Consider the following 19,558-nt stretch of genomic DNA (forward strand, 5'->3'; position numbering starts at 1 on the left):
ATCCAGGCTCTCTAGTGATCCGGAGTTGGGCCTTTTGAGGTTGAAATCTCTGACTAAGCCTTTGACAAATAAAATGCTTTTATTTGCAGTGGCCTTGACTCTATACCCCCTCCTGAGGACAGTTCTTTTTATTTTCTTCAGATGGAATCATAAGTTTCTTCTATTTTGTGAAATCTTTAGGGAAAAATCCTGGGGACCAAATATTATTAGTGCCCACCTAGACATGCTATGGAGGAGTTATAACTTTGCTATAAACTTCAATCTCAACTATATTGAAGGGCAAACATGATTGAACAGGTGGAACCTGCACTTCCCTCCTCTATGTATAGGGAAATGATTCCCCTCTTTGCTCCCCTCAAATGGGTCTCAGTCTATTCTCCAATTGTTTGAAGTGTGGTGCCCCAGAAGCAGATTTACATCATAGGTTTTGGAACTGGTAACTCAACATCTGGTCAACTACTTACCTTTGTCTCCTGACTTCACTGTACTGTACTTAAAACAAAAGCTCACTTTTTTAGTGAAGCTTTGCAGCCTATAGCAGTGTACCCTAAAATAAAGGCCATATCAATATAAAACAAAAAAAATACCTTAAAAAAATAAAAAGACCAAAACACTGCCCCTTGACACAAAAGCTATGTTACAAATGTATGCCTTGTAAAAAATCTTCGCTGTGGATAAGCCAGCAGCTAAAAGTAACCGCTGACATTACACCAACCACAAAAAAATTGCAGTGATGGGGTTTATTGCTCAGTTTACCATTCATAATTGAAGTACTGTTTCCCTAATATTTTCTTTTTCTGTAAGTAATTATTCTTTATCCTATATTTTCCAGCAGTCTCTAGTTGCGCTGTACCCCCAATAATTTGGTGCATTGGGTTTTTGTAATGCTTTCCCATGATTTTGCACATAAGTTTATCCATAGACTAATGTTTAAAACCTGCAACATTTATCTTATAGAAGCAGTGAACCCAAATCCCATCTCTAGTTATAATATACAACAACTTTGTCAGTCAAACATATTTATTTTAACACCAGACCAACATATACCTAAGATAAATTCTTAAGAATCTCAAATGCATTAACATTATTTTCATGTAACAAGACTTACATATTTTTAAATTTAATATTTAAACTATAATATGCTATAGCACTGTGAGTTTAGTCCAAGAATTATTATTTTGAATTGATTGCATTGTTGCATTATGTTTGTAGAATTTGTTACAGGATAGATTACAACCAATAAATACAAATAAATAGATGAATAAATGCTAAAAAAATCAAGTACTTTATAAGTCATACAGTAGCATGTTGCTGACATCTGGGTTCAATTAGAGCTTTTAATAATGACTACACTTCACAGTGATGGTCACCCACAGAGAAGCTTTTAATTAAAGTTCAAATCAAATCTATTTTTAAATGTTGGTTGGGAAAATTATACATTAGAAATGCAGAAAACACTCTTAAAATAGTGCAATATGTAATTATAATTGCTGTTGCTCAGAAGTAATGATATAAAAAGAAACTTTTAATAGGTTTTCAAATTCATACAATTTAGTTTGAACAGCAAAACTTTAATCTTTAAGCACATATTTAACACTCCTTAAATAACCATTTATAAATAAAATACATGTTAATCAAGGGGGAATAAGAAACCTGAAAACAAAATAAATGTTCTTAGTATTATTTCATATTCATCTCTATCTGGACACAATTAATCACAGTCAATGAAGTCCACTGTCTATTTTCATTAAAATACACTTTCAACTATCTTTTTCTTGAAAAAAGCTTTACATTTTCCAAATATGGCATATGTATGTGGATCTAGTCAGTTTTACCAAGGTACAAAGTAAATGTGGTAAGAACTAGCAATTCAATCCATTTTTATTAAGGTGTTTACTGGATGAAATAAGCACTGACTACCATATTAACAATCTAGTCTCCATTTATTTATAACATGCAGTTTCCCATGTTTTGAACCCTTTGTATATACTGCAAGTACAAACGAATGCCAATTAATCTACCAGAAATTCAATAAACTCCAAAGTCCTCCTGTAGGACAACACAGACTGTTTTGTGAACTTGTAAAAGTTGTGTAAGCCCTTTTTGGTTGTTTTTTGATAAACCAACTAAATTGAACCTAAACTAAAACTTTTAAATTATGTAAAAGACCCAATCCAGGAAACCCCCAGAAGGATCAATGGATCTGCGTAAAGGTGAGTTTTTTTTTTTTAGTTCTGCTTTAAACTCTCAACTCTGTCTTATTATTTACAACATGGATAGTTCTTTCTGTGGTTTATGCAACTGTAAAGCCTATATATGAAATAAACCCCAAAACAGCCATTGATATCACTGATTGATTGAAAGGACTCTTCTAGAAGCGTACCAAAACTTAGAATTTTTTCTTTACATAACAGGGTAGACAACCCTTTAATTTTAAAAAAATAACATTGTTTGTGTTTATTAAAAAAAAAAGGGTGCAGCACCGCCCCCTTAATTCTTGATTACCTAGGCTATCAAGAATGAATGGGAGCGCAGAGCCTCCCGGGATACCTACATCACGCATCCCAGGAGGCTCTTGGTTGCTCCTCCTGTGCATGACCGAGCACCTCAGGAGCATCAGAAGAAGCCCTTTCATCAATAGGAAAATTGCAGATCTAATGCATGCGCAGTAAGATCGTCAGTTTTTTTCCCCATCTACATCACCCAAACTCCTGCCTGTGCAGTGAGAGATCAGGTGACGTAGGAAGATTAACACAGAAGAGGAGAGGTGAAGATGGCTGTGCCTAACGCTCCCTCTGGGCCGGGCCGAAGACGGATACTGGGACAATGCGGGACCTGATTAAAGGAAACCTCCAAACAGATAGACTGATTTGCGGGATTTAGGATAAGTGTGTTTATTTTTTTTTTGTTTTTGGTTAGTTTTGGGTTTACTTCTGCATTAAGGCACCTTTCCCATGCTAAGCTGTAAACAAACTGGTACCAATATTGAAAGGGAAGCTGGGCATTTACTTCCCAATCACAATAGCAGTCCCCATGCTTGGTGTGCAAAGCTAGCTATTACTGGAAATGGGACGTGGACATATTTTTTTATATTTATATTTGTTTGTTTACCTTAAAAAAATAGCAGTTAAACCCCCCAGTGCTGAAACTTTAGGAACAAAACCAACATATTGCACTGAATGGCTTGAATACAACTTACACATAAAAATGAACATGGTGATGGCCTGCTTGTGCACTATAAAAAAAAGCCATCAGAGAGGTTAAAGTGGAAAGGCTGTGTAACATCAGACAGGGCCACACAGTGGAAATCTTGAGAGTTCAGCCCAGAAGATTAAAAGTATCAATACAGCCACAAAAAATCTAAAATTCACAAAATGTATTCTGAAATATTTTACATTATTCTTAAGTTTAGATACGTTTTTACTTATCCCAGTTCTTCTAATTTCTAGTTGATAATATGAATGGCTCTATGTTAATAATGTCCCCCACCAAAAAGTTTGGTTAATACCTGTGTAGGTGGGCGTGATCAGTGTGTTACTCTATACATTATACATACATAGATTTTAAAACTGATGTTTCATATTGAACTGTACCATATAATGTATACATTATTATATAGTACAGTTCAATATGAAACATCAGTTTTAAAATATATAGCAAAATTCAATATAGGTTTCAGTTTCATTTGAGGTATTTATCAGGTCAATCATTTAGATTTTTTCGTGTTTCACATGCCTAATATAAAGTTGTTTTTTTTAATTAAAAATTATATTTTATATTTCCTGTTTTTTAGGTATTCTCTTGATATAAATGATATGAACAATAATTTTTCTGTTGATCCCACTGAGGGAACTATTGCAACAAATGAACTTTTGGATCGGGAGACCACTGCACAATTTAACTTATCAATCATCGCCAGTAAAATGAGTGAGTATATTAGTACTACATCATTACTTCAAATGTTTTGCCACTGCTCTGTTTTCAAAGATAAAAATGGCACATTGGCAACAAGGGAGAAAAAGAATAGATAAGAAAAATAAGGGGGTGATTTACTAAAGGAATTTATACATACATATAAACGGCTGTATACATACCTAAATGAAATATTACCTTGCAAGGAATATTTCACTTAATTTAGTGATTAAGATGAATCACTGCTGACTTCAATAATGTGCAAGAATTTGTTTTTTAATGTTTTTTTGTTTTAAAATCAACTCCAAGGACTGAAACCATAGGACATCAGGCCTGATTAAATAAGGCTATCTAAGACTGGAAATGATCATAAGCCAACTTGGGTCATCCTGCAATCCTGAAATGGTTTCCTAAAATAATTGCTAACATTTGCTATCAGTTGGCAAATGTTTTTAATCCTGGACCACATCCATTCAAGGTTTGCTTGATCACCCAGGTTCACCTATAGTAATCTATCTCCTACATTCTTGGAAAACTTTAGGAAATCAGGTTCATCAGGTGGAGACTTTAGCTATTTATCCACTACTCCAGTATGTAAAACTCCAGTCCACTACTCCTTCTGTAAAACAGACAAACATTTTATCTGTAGAATAATGCATAGAAACATACCATAATTCTCTACTGTTTGGGCCAGTCTACAACTTCGAGGACTGCCTGACCATATGAGGTCACATGGAAGGCAGTGGTGGTGAGGTTAATGGGTTGTCTGAACTCAAACCAATAGATATATACTGCCAACATGCCTAAATTATTGAGTACATAGAAGGGTAGGTATATTTGTGGGACTTTAAAGGCAGTTCAGTACATGTCACAGAATGGGCTCAGATATAATAAAAAAAATGAATCTTTTAATAAACACAAGCCATAAAAAACAGTGGATGGAAATTCCATAAAAATGCTCAGTACATGGAACCAAAAAATTGTGTATGTCATTGAGATGTTGTAATAGATTTTGATAATCCAACACGTTTCACAGAAATAATCTGCTTCATCAGGGATTTTACAAGACCTTAGATAGAATGCACTAGTGTATAAAACCACAGTATATAGTATCGAGTGTGACTAAGCCTGGCATGGGATGCAGTCATGGGGAACAGGAGAACCCCCTCCAGCAGCAGGAGAAAGAGACGCTCAAACCGGAACCAATGGATCCACTAAATATACATTTTGTTTTTCTGTGTCAGGTATAATCTCATTGGGTACTGAGTATTATTCAGCAGATTAGGTGAAATGAAGGTCCAAAATGAGAATCTGTTCCTCAGCTGCAGCAGATGGGACTAACAGGGTCCCACCAGTGGTGGTGAGGTTACACATTTGTATTGTGAGTAAAGTACTTCTTTTGACTGCAGTATAAACAATAAAGTCTGTAGAAAGTAAGAGCAAGCCTCGGTTACTAGTATACAGTATTTGTTTTTAATGTTTCCCCTATGTGTTCATATGAATAAACGCTGTAGTAGTCAAGTTGAAGTTGAAGAAGTCAAGGAAATGGAGATTAAATTTGACCCAGAATTGATTTGTAATGTACTGGCCTTTAGTAGTATCGGTCTGATTAATTACTATAGCAGTACGTTTTAGCAAACATTTACATGGTATAATATTTGATAAAAATAAACATAATACATTATTTCAACGTCACTGCATGGTAAGTGGCACTTTTAGCTGTCTGCAAATATATTGAAGCAATTCTTTACCGCATCTTCCCTAGACAAGAGACAACAAGATCTAGGAGATTCATTTGCATATACAATAACTGTATCATACAAACATTCCCACATCTTACAAATTCTAACAAACATAGACTTGGGCATGCAATGTTCAAAGGCCTGCCTTGCCTGTGCATCTTGTATTGCTGCAAGGCATCTATGACTGACATTAAATGCTATTTCATCACATTTGTTTTGAAAAACTACCACTGCAGTTTTCTGTGAACTTTAGAACTTGTTCTACAAAGAGTGCTATGTTACGTTTATGTGAGACTTGACACAAATTTCACTTGACAAAAGGATGTAATGCTTCTAAAAACACAGCTGAAAGGCAATTCTAACACAACACTTCCAACTAAATATTAATGCAAAGTTTTGCCTGCGGATGAAGATATTATTGCACGTGTCAGAAGTTTTAGTATGGATTTGCCAAGTGTTTTACCGACACACTTTCAGTTCACAAACCATAGTTGACAGTCACAGAGGGAAATTATTTTCATAGCTATAAAATATTCATGATTATGACAGATGGGATCCACTCTTTTTGCAATGCTAGATGTATGTGGAGGTGTTTTGTATTTGATTTATATTTAAGAAAGTTGAAAAAATCTGAGCAAACTAAAAACTCCTGTAGGCACCTGCATTATCTTCACAAGACAGCCTGTAATATTTTGTGGTGGTTTTCACAACGATTTTTCTTCTATCAAAAACAAAATTCTTGTCTACAAAGATTGTCACACATAAAAAAAGATCTTGTTTAAACTTCCATATTTAATGGAACTTTCAGAAAGCCATTTACTGTACATCAATCTTAGTTTCACTGAAGTATTCAATCACTGCTTACTGCATTCATTGAATACTAATACAGAAACACAAAAACATTAGAGCTCAAATTAAAATAAAATAAAGTAAAATAAAGTACATAGAAGACATACAAACCTGTTTTATCTGAAGCTTTTTTAATAAATAACGAGACTGTGTTTCTAACTCTTAAACAAAGCAGTGAGAACAGATTATAAGCACTTGCCAACGGCAAGTCACTCCCTGCTGTTTTGTTTGTTGACAGTCCCAGTTTATTGCAGTTGTGTCTCCCCTTGTGCACTGAAATTGTGATAAATTTTAAAAGTTGAGCAATGTGCTATATTGAAATTTTTAATACAATTTTACACCAGAGCAAGAACAGTGCTGCAAGATAATTTGCACTGACATTCTGCAGTAACTGGATATATTGGATCTTCCAATATAATCGATAAGCGATTAAGGTAAAAAGCGATAAGCGTTTAAGGTAAAAATTTTGGTAATAGAAACATCTTAAAAGCTGCAATTCTGCCTGCTATAGAGAACTCTTGTTTCTTAATGGACGAAAGTGCTGCTGGTAAGGGTGTCAAAAAGCTTTTATAAATATATTCATAAAGATTTTCTATATGATTCAGTTTTGGCTGTCAAAGCTATGCCCAAAAAAGAAATAGGAAAAAAAATTCAATGGATAGAAGGCCCAGCACATCATGAGATAAATTTATTGGAAGGATATGTGACTTATTGGCCCTGATTTAATAAAGTTCTCCAAGGCTGGAGAGAATACAATTTCATCAGTGAAGCTGAGTAATTGAGCAAACCTGGAATGGATTTCCTAAAATCAAGCAATTTGTTAGCTATTTGTTAGCAAATGTTTTCAATCCTGGACCAGATCCATGCCAGGTTTGCTGGATCACGCAGCTTCACTGATGAAAGTGTCTTCTCTCCAGCCTCGGAGAACATTAATAAATCAGGGCCATTGAGTTTATAATAAGAGGCCTTACTGTATTGGTCAATAGCTAAACCCCCTTGTAAAGATGATGACGGTCGTGTGAGTATAAGCATGATGTCATCACCAAACTGGCTAATCTTATGTTCTCTGCCTGTCGTTTCTGAACATATCTTCTCAGCTAGGGGTTCCACTAACAAAGTAAAAATAATAGTTGAGAGCGGACACCCTTGATGTGTCCCATTAGTAATATCAAAAGTGGAGGAGAGGGCTCCAGATGTAAACACCCTAGCACTCAGAGCAAGTATACTGGTATAATGAGATTCTTGAAAAAAATAGAGAAAAAAATTATAAAAAAAAAATAAATGTCCCCCTGGTTAAAAACCAGGTGAATCGGGCAACATAAGGCCATAATTGGCTTGTCACAGAATAAGGCCGTATCACAGTGTGGGCTAATCTGTACAACGGTGTTCTCTCCATCTCAGCTCAGGTCCACTCATGGGCTACTTTTTTTGGTGAACGTAGTGGTCGGGGTTCAGGGTTAATGGTACTCAGGTTCCATCCCTGATTACGCTGCATACCTGTGTCAACGGAAGCAACTGCATGTGTTTTCCCGTTATAAGATATTAAAAGCTTGGTTGGAAAATGGTAGGCAATCTGGTTATCCCGTAGAATTTTTGTGATTGGTGATAGCTTTCTACGATTTTGGATCGTCAGGGCTGCAGCAAACAGTTGAATATTTCGGAATTGTTCCGGCATAGTAGGAGGTTTTCTGGCTGAGAAGTACATGGAGACTTAGGAGGAGTGATGGTAGGAAACAGGCACCTCCCCTGAAGCAACTGTTTTGGGTTCGCTAAAACTAGATATGAAGATTTTAGGCAACCAAATCCTATAAAAAAAAAAAACTTTTTTATATATTATACCATCTATATGGAAATCTATTCCACAACTAAAATATTTAGCCACACTCGCTGGCTAAATAGTCTATACTCTATATACAACTCACACCCCAGTTAATACTTTTTTAAACATTTTTTGCATGTAGCATAATATTCCACTGTGCTTTATTAAGTGCATATCAATTTATATATTAAGGTGGTGCAATTGTGTGACTGTGTATCCTAATTTCTGTGTTCAACATATAAAGTCACCATTCCTAACCTTCAAACATTCTAATGCATGTTGCTCCCTAAAAAAAAAAACACATTTGAACCTATAATATATATTTAAACCAAAACAATCATTGACCTTAACCATTATTTCAAACTGAACTAACCATTCATTATTTCCTCTTTTGTCATTAATCCTCCACCATAAAGATGAAACACCTACTACTCAAACCCAAACATATAGTGCCAATCAAATAGTTTATATACCATCTCAAAACCATGTGCTCCTTAATAATAATGTAATGCCCAATGTATTTTTTCTAACTCAAAAAGAGGTGTCCAAAATGTCACCGCTTCTAAAATAAAACAAAAACATTAAATGAAAAAAGGAAAATCTATCATATGAGCCTTAATCTAATGTCCATCAATCACAGCACCCTCCATATGCTTTAGCAAGTTTCCATATTGCATCTAGTATACATCCTACCTTAAAAGTACTTCCACATGCACTAATCCAAACTGACAGCCATGGTTCAAAGAGAAGTGTCTTCTCCCTCACCCCCCCCCCCCTTCTCTTTTGTCCCGGCCAGCGTGAGGGCATCCCTCATGGCTGGCCAAGACTTTGCCCCTCAACCCGGAAGCACAGCCTTACTCGCGGAGACTGACGTACACCCACTGTGCAGCGGATATCCGTGCATCCTCGCAAGTTTGGACACCGGATACCAAGCGGGGCATCAAAGGGCCCTTCCCGGAACAAGGGAAGGGCATCGTTAGAAAGATGGCTATGCAGAAAATGCACCTTGATGCTCATATTGCAACAAAGCATTTTGTAGCTCTCCATGTGTTTCTGGACAATTTATGTGTAATTATTTGCTTGTGTGTCACCAAGAAAGTCCTTGACAATGACTTTAAATGATAACCAAGCATTCTTTTCGACTTCTCATGAAATGTTCATCTTTGATGAGCTACTAAATCTGTGGACCATCAAACACACTGGCCTTTATTTTTTTAAATGATAGGCTAGGAAATGCCAAAATGAGGTACTTGAAACAGTCTCCTTCAGTTGGCAAAGCTTTAACAAACTGCTTCATCAGACCCAGTTTCATGTGCAGAGGTGGGAATATAATATTCTTTTTATCAACAAGTGGCTAAATTTGTGGATCACCTGGTTTTAGGGTAGATCGTGGAGGCCAGTTCCTTTCCACCCAATGCCTCTCACGAGCTCTGCTGTCCCACATCCACGGATACAGGGATACTTGGTGTATCCGCTTTGCTGACCAAGAAGGAAACATACCATTTTATGGTCAACACAGATAACTCAATTGAGTTGGTGATATTGCAACAACTCAATGACTCTCTTTATTTCTGCATATTCCTCACAAAGAGAAAATGAATGGCCAATTGGGACTGACCCAAATATATTGCCATTGTGAAGGTGGACACACTTTAAGTTCCGTTTTGAGCTATCGATGAATAATCGCCATGTCAGTTGAGTTATAGATTGAAATTCACAGTTCCTCCTGTAAACCAGGTATGTTATGCCAATGCACAAAGCCACTCTCAGTTCTAAAGTACTGCAGAAATGCAATTTCTCAAGATCGAGTGGGTAGTGTAACGAAAACCGGCACTGGGCTTTCATTTGAATGAGCCACTGGGCGTATAGGCGATAGTAGACTAGGATACTGTGTGTTACATTTATTTTTCTTGTTATATCATGAAGTTTTCACAATAAAAAAGTACTAGTCCTGAAATGATCGCCTGGCTCTCGCCAAACCTTAGGTATACCAAATGGCATCTTATCACGTGTTCCCTTTGATCACATCTGTAAACCCTCAACACACTGTTTGCACACCTTTTGAGGGTCCCAAGACTTATCTTGATCACCAAGTTTAACTTTGAAATATGCCAAGAAGGCTTGCTCCACAAATGTGCTGATGTTCGCCCTTTGACTGGGAATGGTGAAACTGCCACAGATAAAACAAAATGAATCAGGGTTGTTTAGGCACTTACTATGAGAAACAGTAGAGCCAGACATGACCTGAAAGAAAGGAAATGAAGTAAGTAGAAAAATTAATTTTGCTTATCTTATTGACTACATGGAGCACCGCACAACCTCTGACCACACTGTCTTGCGTGTAAATAAATAGCCTATACAAATCCACGCTACAGTAATCGCATCAATATAAGCGGTAGAGAAAAAACCTAACGTGATAGAAGAAAACTAACTGCACTTTCAGAATCAGCACACCTATTTAGAGTAAATAAGCCTAAAAATTGAAATCAACAACAAATTTGTTCAAAATTGTTCCCCAGTGTAATTCCTAATAATTACAGCAGGTTAGTTATCCAAGTATGTATTTTATTATTTAGGCAACATCTTACTTACTAACAATTATTTTTTTTTTCTAAGGCAATCCACAACTGACTAGTTTGGTACAAATCATTGTAAACGTATTGGATGTTAATGAATTTCCCCCTGAGGTGACTGTGCCATATGAAATATCAGTATGTGATAATTCCAAACCCGGACAGGTATGGCAAACTCTTTCTTCTGATACATTTAATTGTAACATTCATAGCAAATGTTTAAATGTCTACCAAAGAAACAGACATACACTTTACTGAAGTTTGGCAACTTCCATTTGAAAAGATTTCACCTCAATTCTTGTCTCAATAACACACTGTAAGTAAAGATATCACTAGGACAGGGTTTTAAAAGAAAATAATTGCTTCAGAATCTTTGTAAAGACAAAAAAGGGTTAACTCCTCCAAGTTTTTGCTGTTGTTGGACTTCAAGTAGTGTAATGCTATGCCATCACCAATGTTTACTTACAATCCATTATTCAAATCAATTTTGATTACACCTGCTAAAGTATACTATAGGTTTGGCATATATTACTATTTAAAATACAATGTAAGTTTTAAACATAGATATAATCACAATGGTTTGCCAGCTAAAGATCCAAATGGTGATTGTGCTGTTGTATGTTTATTAGACATTATAAACCAAACTTTAGTTTTTATGGCTTAAACAGTATTTGTATTAGTCAGGGGTGTGACTGGAGTCAGCATATCCCTAAATCAGTTTAAGTAATGGCCAAATATCAGGTTCTATGGCAAAAGATTGGAACATTTTTACATCTATTACTGCTTTTGTTCCCGACTAGAAGAACAAAATGAATGAATGGAACCACTTCAGAAAAAAGGCAGGATATATTGATGGACTTTCAGGGTTCTCTTTTATAATGTGTCACCTTGATAAAAGGGACCTGCACCTTCAGAAGTTTGGTATGCCATGCAAGAGAAGCTTAATCCACCTAATTTTTGCAATGGTGGCATTTATTCAATCTTGATGAACATGGTACCACCTTTGCTCTGTACCCAACACAACACTGATGGCTAATGTCTTACTGGGACGGGAAGTAAGTGGAATTACCCTAATTGGTGTGTCCAAAAGTCTAAATAACATATACACCCTGAAATTTTTGACACACCAACTAGGAAGATTCCTCTTTCTTCCTGCCCCAGTACCAGTGGTTACCAAGACAGGAATAGTGAGGAAAAATAGCTCCAACAGACATCAAGACAGTATCAAAAGCTGACATGGACCAACAATAATTTATCAAAAACTTAGAGAACTCACATTTTAGGTAGAGTTACACCACGTGATACACTGCTGTAGTTTTGAAATATAAATAAATGATTGGTAAGCATAATGTAACTATATTATTGCAAGCATCTTAGTAGTTTATTTAGGTATTTTGGCTTTGATGATAACTTTCCACTTTTGTTCCACTTACTCTCCTATATGTGATATTCAACAAATAGCAATGATAGAAATGCACTTTACCGTTCTCTTCTTTCACTTCCCTTTGTTCCCACACTCCGTCTTTGTCTGTTAAAAGCCCACTGAATCCTAGAATAAATATTTTCTAGCTTTTGTAGTATCCTGATGTAAGTAGTGTTTACATAAAATGTAGAAATGTTCTGTACAGTGTGTGATTTCTGTTTGCTTTCAGATCATCCAAATTATTGGCGCTGCTGACAAGGATATGTCACCTGCAGGGCAGAAATTTTCCTTCAGACTGCCACCTGATGGTTCCACAAACCCCAATTTTACCATCCATGACTATAAAAGTAAGGATCCTGATTACATACATTTTCTATTCTCAAATTGTGACGTGCATTATTATTTCAGGAAGCAAACAAATATCTTTGATATATGCCTGTACACACCATTGTCATTGTGCTGGTGTCTAGCTCATCACAGTTGTTTTATGATAAATATATATTTATTTCACTGCAATATCTCAAAAATAGAAGTTAGATTTATATCTTAAACAAAAAATATGTCTGTTGTCTAAGATTTCAGTATTTCTCTATTCATCTGCTGTATAACAGTTTTATTCCTACATAAATATCTACAAAATACAATCTTCTGATAATTGGAGTGACAGGTATTATCTCTGGAACTAAACTTGGAATCGTTGTAAATTTCTTCCCTGTTCATGTATTCTACCTAACCATGTATTCATTAATATTGATCCTAAAATGTGAAAGACATGACTGGAGTCAAATTTCATTAGCTTGGATTTTCAAAACAAAATATGAGTTTTAGTGTTATCTTGACAGCAATTTAGGGATGATCATGCTGTAAAAACCAGGCTACGTTTGCCATGTTTACATTATTGACTTTGGAAATTCATTTATAAGATCCAAACTGGATGGCAGTGCCAGGGTATCTGGGGGGAAGGTATGTACATACATATATTTATATATATATATATTTATATATATACAGCGAGAGAGAGAAAGAGAGAGACAGAGAACCTGTGTATGTGTAAGTGTGCCACACTCAAAGGGATATTTCAATTGACAAAACCTAAACTAAACTCTGTGTGCTATAAAATTGCATTTTCACACATATACCTAAATGTTTTTTTTTTTACTTGGGGTGTGTATTAGTGCAATTCTGGTGGCATTACGACCACCAGTCCTCATTTTCATGGATTACTGCTACCATTATAATTATGTCCTGCTGTTAGGAGATGCTTATCTGTCTGGTGATCCCGTGCTGTGCACCATTGCAGTTTCAAACACTTTTTATTCTGTCTAGTTTTGTATTTTGCAACAGGAAATAGAAGTAAGAATTAGCAGCAGTCCCTGCTTCCCTTTAGGTGGCAGCCCTATGTTTTTTAGTGGTCCTGGGGGCAACCATGTTTTTGGAAACACAACCAGTCTACCAAGGCTGAGCGGGGGCTTGCTATAGGTTAGGAGTGTGGCATTAGATTGTGGGACTGGTGAGTACTGTTGCTGGACCAAGGCCTTAAAATGCCTTTGCATTTAATTTCCCTCTTTTAAAAGAAAGTAGTTTTTACTCTTACTTTGGAAAGTCTACATTTCTGAGATTGCAGTTTAAAAAAAGTTTGCCCAGACCAAAAACTGATCAAGTGTTTTAGAAGTTTGCTCTAATTTTCATATCTGAGTCATGAAGCTGAAATTTACCTAACTTTCTTTAGAGTACAATATCTCTCATGTGTGCCTTCAAAAGATGCAGACATTACCTTTTTCATTACAATTCACTCATATGTGTCTTTGAAATGTTCTACTATGGTGACCCTTCTTGGTCGTGAACACATAAGTAAGGTGACAGTTAATGGAAAGTTAACAACCATATAACAAACATATAAATTAGGCAGCATTTGTTGTGTGCTTATATTTCTCCTACAGGAGATATTAGAACAAGCACTACAGCATCAGCTTGAGTGGATACATAAACATGAGTAAATATTGAAAAATTGATATAGAGGAGCAGACCCCATTATTTGCTCTACTAGGTAAATATTCAAATTGTGTTGTGGAATCCATGAACTGCTTAAAGTTTAAATGATTTTTTACCAATTTACTTTCTTAATGCAGAGTAGTGGTGATACCAGGCTAGTCACTGAACAATTGCTCCCAGTCCTTTCTGTGACCTGTTGCAACTGATTTATTTGGGAGCATTACCATTTCATTTCTTTTCCATTTCCATCCAGTTGCCCAAAAAAGAATGTAGTATATTTCTTGTTTTCTAAAAATTAGTAAGTAAAGTATGCACTTATTAGGGCATTTTGGACCACCACCAGTTTAAAAAGTGCTTTGTAGCATATCAGGTGGCTGCTTCTTGGCCAACCTTTAGCAATTTGTCAGAATATATTTTCCATACAACAAAAGTTATGATAAATGTGTGTATTTCTGTCTGTTGCTGTGCCATTTGTGTTAGGCTTATAAGCACAAATGTTCAAGAATAAACTCCTACGTGGAAAAACCCTATATCATGTTTTATTGGATTTGGTTTTGAAATACCCTCGGTATGTCACTTAACTGTTTTAGTGGATCATTTATTACCACACATACCATCTTAAATAATCTGGAGGGGACAACTGAGACAAAGAGATTAGAGCATCCTTTTTAGAAGTATCTGATGCCAAAAAAAGAAAAGTAATGTCAGGAAGGGGAAATATTTCAAATGTACTTTGTTGTGTATAAATGTCACAAAGAGCAGCTTGATGATAAATGGGACTTCAGGAAAAAGGCTAAACAAGCTGATTCCTGTTTGGTACAGCTATAAGTAAAAAAACCTTAGATGTTTTATTAGCATTATGGTTTGGTAAAAAGAAAATCACTCTACAGGAGTCTTACGTGTTGTGAAAGGAAATAAATGGTGTTATCCTATATGGTTTGTACATATAGATTATTGTACATTAGATTAAAGTATGTCTGTCAAAAATTATAGAATCCTTCAGTAAAAGTCATAACAGTGGGGTCGATTTACAAATGTAGAGAGTGGCCACTTAGCAAGTATTCTTTTTTACAAAGTAAGTGTGTTCACTTCACCTCACATAATGGGCCTGTTTTATTAAAGCTCTCCAAGGTTGAGGAGGATACACTTTCATCAGTGAAGCTGAGTTATCCAGTAAACATGGAAAGGATCTAGTCCAGGATACAAAACATTTGCTATCAAGCTTTCCCTATATCTCTATCTCCTAAATATCAATTCATTAATGTGCATGTGTTACCACACAGGATTGCATGCTTTGTGTGATTTTGTTAAAGTGGATCTATAGGAAAAAAACACAAGCAAGCAGGGTTTTTTTTGCAGAAGATGCGGGTAACATCTGTTCTGCAAGAAAACATACTTGTCCGTAGTATTCCCTTTCAAGAACATTCAGAGCATGCACAGCTCAGTGGGGTATCAGCTGGGTATCCAGACATGCCACTTGGGCTAAATGGTAAATAAAAAAAAATAAATGTAAAAAAAGTATGGTATTCACCACACATGAGTTATTGTAAAAAATAATGAAATGTATTTATTTCTTTTTCAGATAACTCAGCTGGCATAGTTGCTCAGAGATATGGGTATAGTCGGAGACAGAAAGAATTTTACCTTCTCCCAGTGGTGGTAGAAGACAGCAGTTATCCAATTCAAAGCAGTACAAGCACATTGACCATAAAAGTATGCAGATGTGATTCGAGAGGAGGAGTCCTTTCCTGCAATGTGGAAGCAATTTTTTTACCCGTTGGGCTAAGCACAGGGGCCTTGATAGCAATTTTACTGTGCATTATTATACTTTTAGGTAGGTTTTTGGCACATGTTTTCACTTTATACTATATATATACCGTATTTTTCGGACCATTAGACGCTCCGGACTATAAGACGCACCAGGTTTTCCGCACAGGAAAACAAAAAAAAAAAATTCATTTGATTTCCCCTGAGATCCAGCGTGCGGCACTTGTGCCCGCCCATGAAGGCGGCGCCGATCGGCATTCATCAAATCAATCGGCGCCGCCTTCGTGGGCGGGCACAAGTGCCGCACGCTGGAACACAGAGGAGGAACACAGACATTGGCTGCTATCTGCCTCTGTCTGTGTTCCTCCTCTGTGTTTCCCTGAGATCCAGCGTGTGGCACTTGTGCCCGCCCATGAAGGCGGCGCCGATCGGCATTCATGAAATCAATCGGCGCCGCCTTCGTGGGCGGGCACAAGTGCCGCACGCTGGAAGACAGGGAAACACAGAGGAGGAACACAGACAGAGGCAGATAGCAGCCTCCTACAGAGGAGGAACACAGACATTGGCTGCTATCTGCCTCTGTCTGTGTTCCTCCTCTGTGTTTCCCTGAGATCCAGCGTGCGGCACTTGTGCCCGCCCATGAAGGCGGCGCCGATCGGCATTCATCAAACCAATCGGCGCCGCCTTCGTGGGCGGGCACAAGTGCCGCACGCTGGAACACAGGGGAACACAAATGAATTTTTTTTTTCTTGTTTTCTTTAGGGGGAAAAAAAGTGCGTCTTATGGTCCGAAAAATACGGTATATATTTTTATATATATATATATAAATATATATATATACATATACATATAAACATATATTTATATTAGTAGTATGCATGACTTAGATTTATCAGAGACCAAAATCCAACAGCTTTGTGTCTCACTGTGGAATAATTTAAACATTACAAGTTCATGTGCTGTTACAGAAATATAAGGAGAGAGAAAGAGGAACCACACTTCTTACTTTAGTTCGCCAACTTTGGTTGCTTGCTTCCATGTTTCATATTGGTACACACCAGTAAACTGGTTGAGGGGTGAGGTTGAAGCTAGGTGATAAGTTGAGATTGCTGGCTGACTGCTGGCACCCATAATGTGTGGGAAACCCTTCTCAAAGCACATTTAATGAAATGACATGGTGCAAAAACTGTTTATAAAATAATATAACTGGTATGAAGAGCTATGGATGGCAGATTGGCCGGACAGATAAGTTGAAACCTGAATTTCAGTACATTTGAAATTTTAAGGCTGTTTCTAGGCAACTGCATTTGGCTGTTGCACACTAATTCTACTATAAATAGGTTAAAGTGGAAGTGAACTAAAAGATAAACCATGCTGAATCACGCTTGAAAGAATATATGTTAATTAATTATTGGATGAATTACTCATTGATAAACACACCTCTTAGTATGTCCCTTTGCTCTACTTTAACATATAACCTGCACTCATCATTTATTACTGATCCCCCACTTAACTGGTAAATGACCCCTAAATAATTATTATTATTATCTATCTGCACCTGGCAATTATTTTTTACTCACTGTTCCTAATTTACAATATTCTTTAACATTAACCCTTAATACTTCATAATGCTAACAAATTGGCCTACCATATACCCTAAATCCTTCATAGCTTCCGCTTGCTATAGCTAATACAATTACCAGCACCCTACAATTCTTCTCAGATGGGACTTGTAATTCCAAAAGTTTTTTTAAATACTTGTCAGATTACAGCTGTGTTTCCTAAATACCCACCCAAGATCAAAAGAACATTCAAAGTTTTAGACTTGGTACCTTGATGTGACCTTGAAGTAAACTTTCTGCATTGTACTATATACATTTTAGCCATGCAAGTATTATAGGTTTATTTTAAAGTATATTTCTCCTGCTTTTTCGTAGTTATTGTAGTACTCTACGTAGCATTAAGAAGACAGAAAAAAAAGGATGGTCTAATGACCTCAAAAGAAGACATAAGGGACAATGTTATCCATTATGATGATGAAGGAGGTGGAGAAGAGGACACACAGGCCTTTGACATTGGTGCCCTAAGAAATCCAAAGGTGGTTGAAGACAACAATGTACGCAGAGACATAAAGCCTGAACCTTTGTGTCAGCCCCGTCAAAAGCCACCAGCAGAATATAACAATGACATCAGAGATTTTATCAATGAAAGGCTCCAAGAGCATGATGTGGACCCAAATGCTCCTCCATATGACTCACTAGCTACTTACGCCTATGAAGGTTCAGGATCTGTGGCTGAATCACTGAGCTCTATAGAGTCACTAAAAATGGAGGCAGATCAGGATTATGATTTTTTAAGTGACTGGGGACCACGTTTTCATTTCTTGGCAGAAATGTTTGGAGAAGAAAACTTTAATACTGGCAACATTACTTAATTTATAGATTGAAAATGACCAACAAACAAGAAGCTTTATCTAGACTATGTAAAGAAAGTTTTATACTAAAATGCTACAATATTTATCATACTGTCAGTTTTTGTTTGTTTCACAGCTGGAAGGTTGATCCTGTAATGAAATAAAAAATGTTTTTGCTATTTTTCATTGAAACTGAGAAAACTCAGGTGTGTTATCTACAATTTACTGAAATGATGCTTTGAGAATAAATGTAATTTATTGGCATGGTGGAAGGAGAAGAAGATTTTCTTAATTCCGCTAAAGTGCCTGCTGAAGCCTTTTTCATGATATATGCAGTAAAAACCAGGAAAGAATTTGAAACACAAATGTGATGTCAAAGACACGGCATGAGCAAATATTTTACTTACTATAGATAAACCCAGTTATTTAACATTTTAAACTCTTTTCCTTTTCATTCTCTGTGATGTCTCCTCTTTCACATGTTCATCCACTAAACACTATGCAATCATCAGCAAAATAAAATAAAAAACCCACAACATTGCATTTTAAGAAAATTTTGCTTTATATGTATATGATTGGTGGTTACAAAATGGAACATTTTTAGCTATTGACATTAAAAGGAAAAAAATTTTAAAACTAAAATATAAAAGAAAGAATGTTTCTATGTATCAAATGGCAATCTCATCAAAATATCATCTACACCATAAGTACCAGATATGTAAAGTAACGCCATGAACATTTATACTAGTAGGAAACATGTACTGTAAGATTTTTAGGGCTGCGATTGCAATACAACTTTAGAAATACTATTTGTTTGGTTGCCTCTGGCTTTAATACTTTCTGAGTTGCTGACATTGAACAATCATGTGGATAGATTGCTTAAATTAGATTCAGTTTGTTTAAAAGTGTTCTCTGGCCAAACTAAGACAAAAATTTGGAATCGGAACACTGAAGCTTACCTTGCCAACCACTTGGAAAATGGTCACTGCAATTCATCTTGACAATAGACCTAATGTTTGATATGTGCTCAAGTTATGAGCAGCCGGAAGGCAGTGGGAGGCTGTGGTT

General features: G+C 36.3%; 1 protein-coding gene across 2 annotated transcripts in view; it reads left to right on the top strand.

Moving 5' to 3' along the window:
* CDH12 (cadherin 12) overlaps window positions 1-19,033 on the top strand; it is a 410,196-nt gene extending 391,163 nt beyond the window's left edge. For both annotated transcript variants that reach the window (XM_072411847.1, XM_072411848.1), the window contains 5 exons: window positions 3,794-3,927; window positions 10,939-11,060; window positions 12,548-12,665; window positions 15,893-16,144; window positions 18,015-19,033. In XM_072411847.1, coding sequence (XP_072267948.1) covers window positions 3,794-3,927; window positions 10,939-11,060; window positions 12,548-12,665; window positions 15,893-16,144; window positions 18,015-18,511 — 1,123 coding nt within the window. In that variant the 3' untranslated portion in view covers window positions 18,512-19,033. The remainder of the gene's footprint in view (window positions 1-3,793; window positions 3,928-10,938; window positions 11,061-12,547; window positions 12,666-15,892; window positions 16,145-18,014) is intronic.
* Window positions 19,034-19,558: the final 525 nt, after the last annotated feature.

This window comes from Pyxicephalus adspersus, chromosome 5, assembly GCF_032062135.1.
Source record: "Pyxicephalus adspersus chromosome 5, UCB_Pads_2.0, whole genome shotgun sequence".
In the NCBI taxonomy this organism is placed as follows: domain Eukaryota; kingdom Metazoa; phylum Chordata; class Amphibia; order Anura; family Pyxicephalidae; genus Pyxicephalus; species Pyxicephalus adspersus.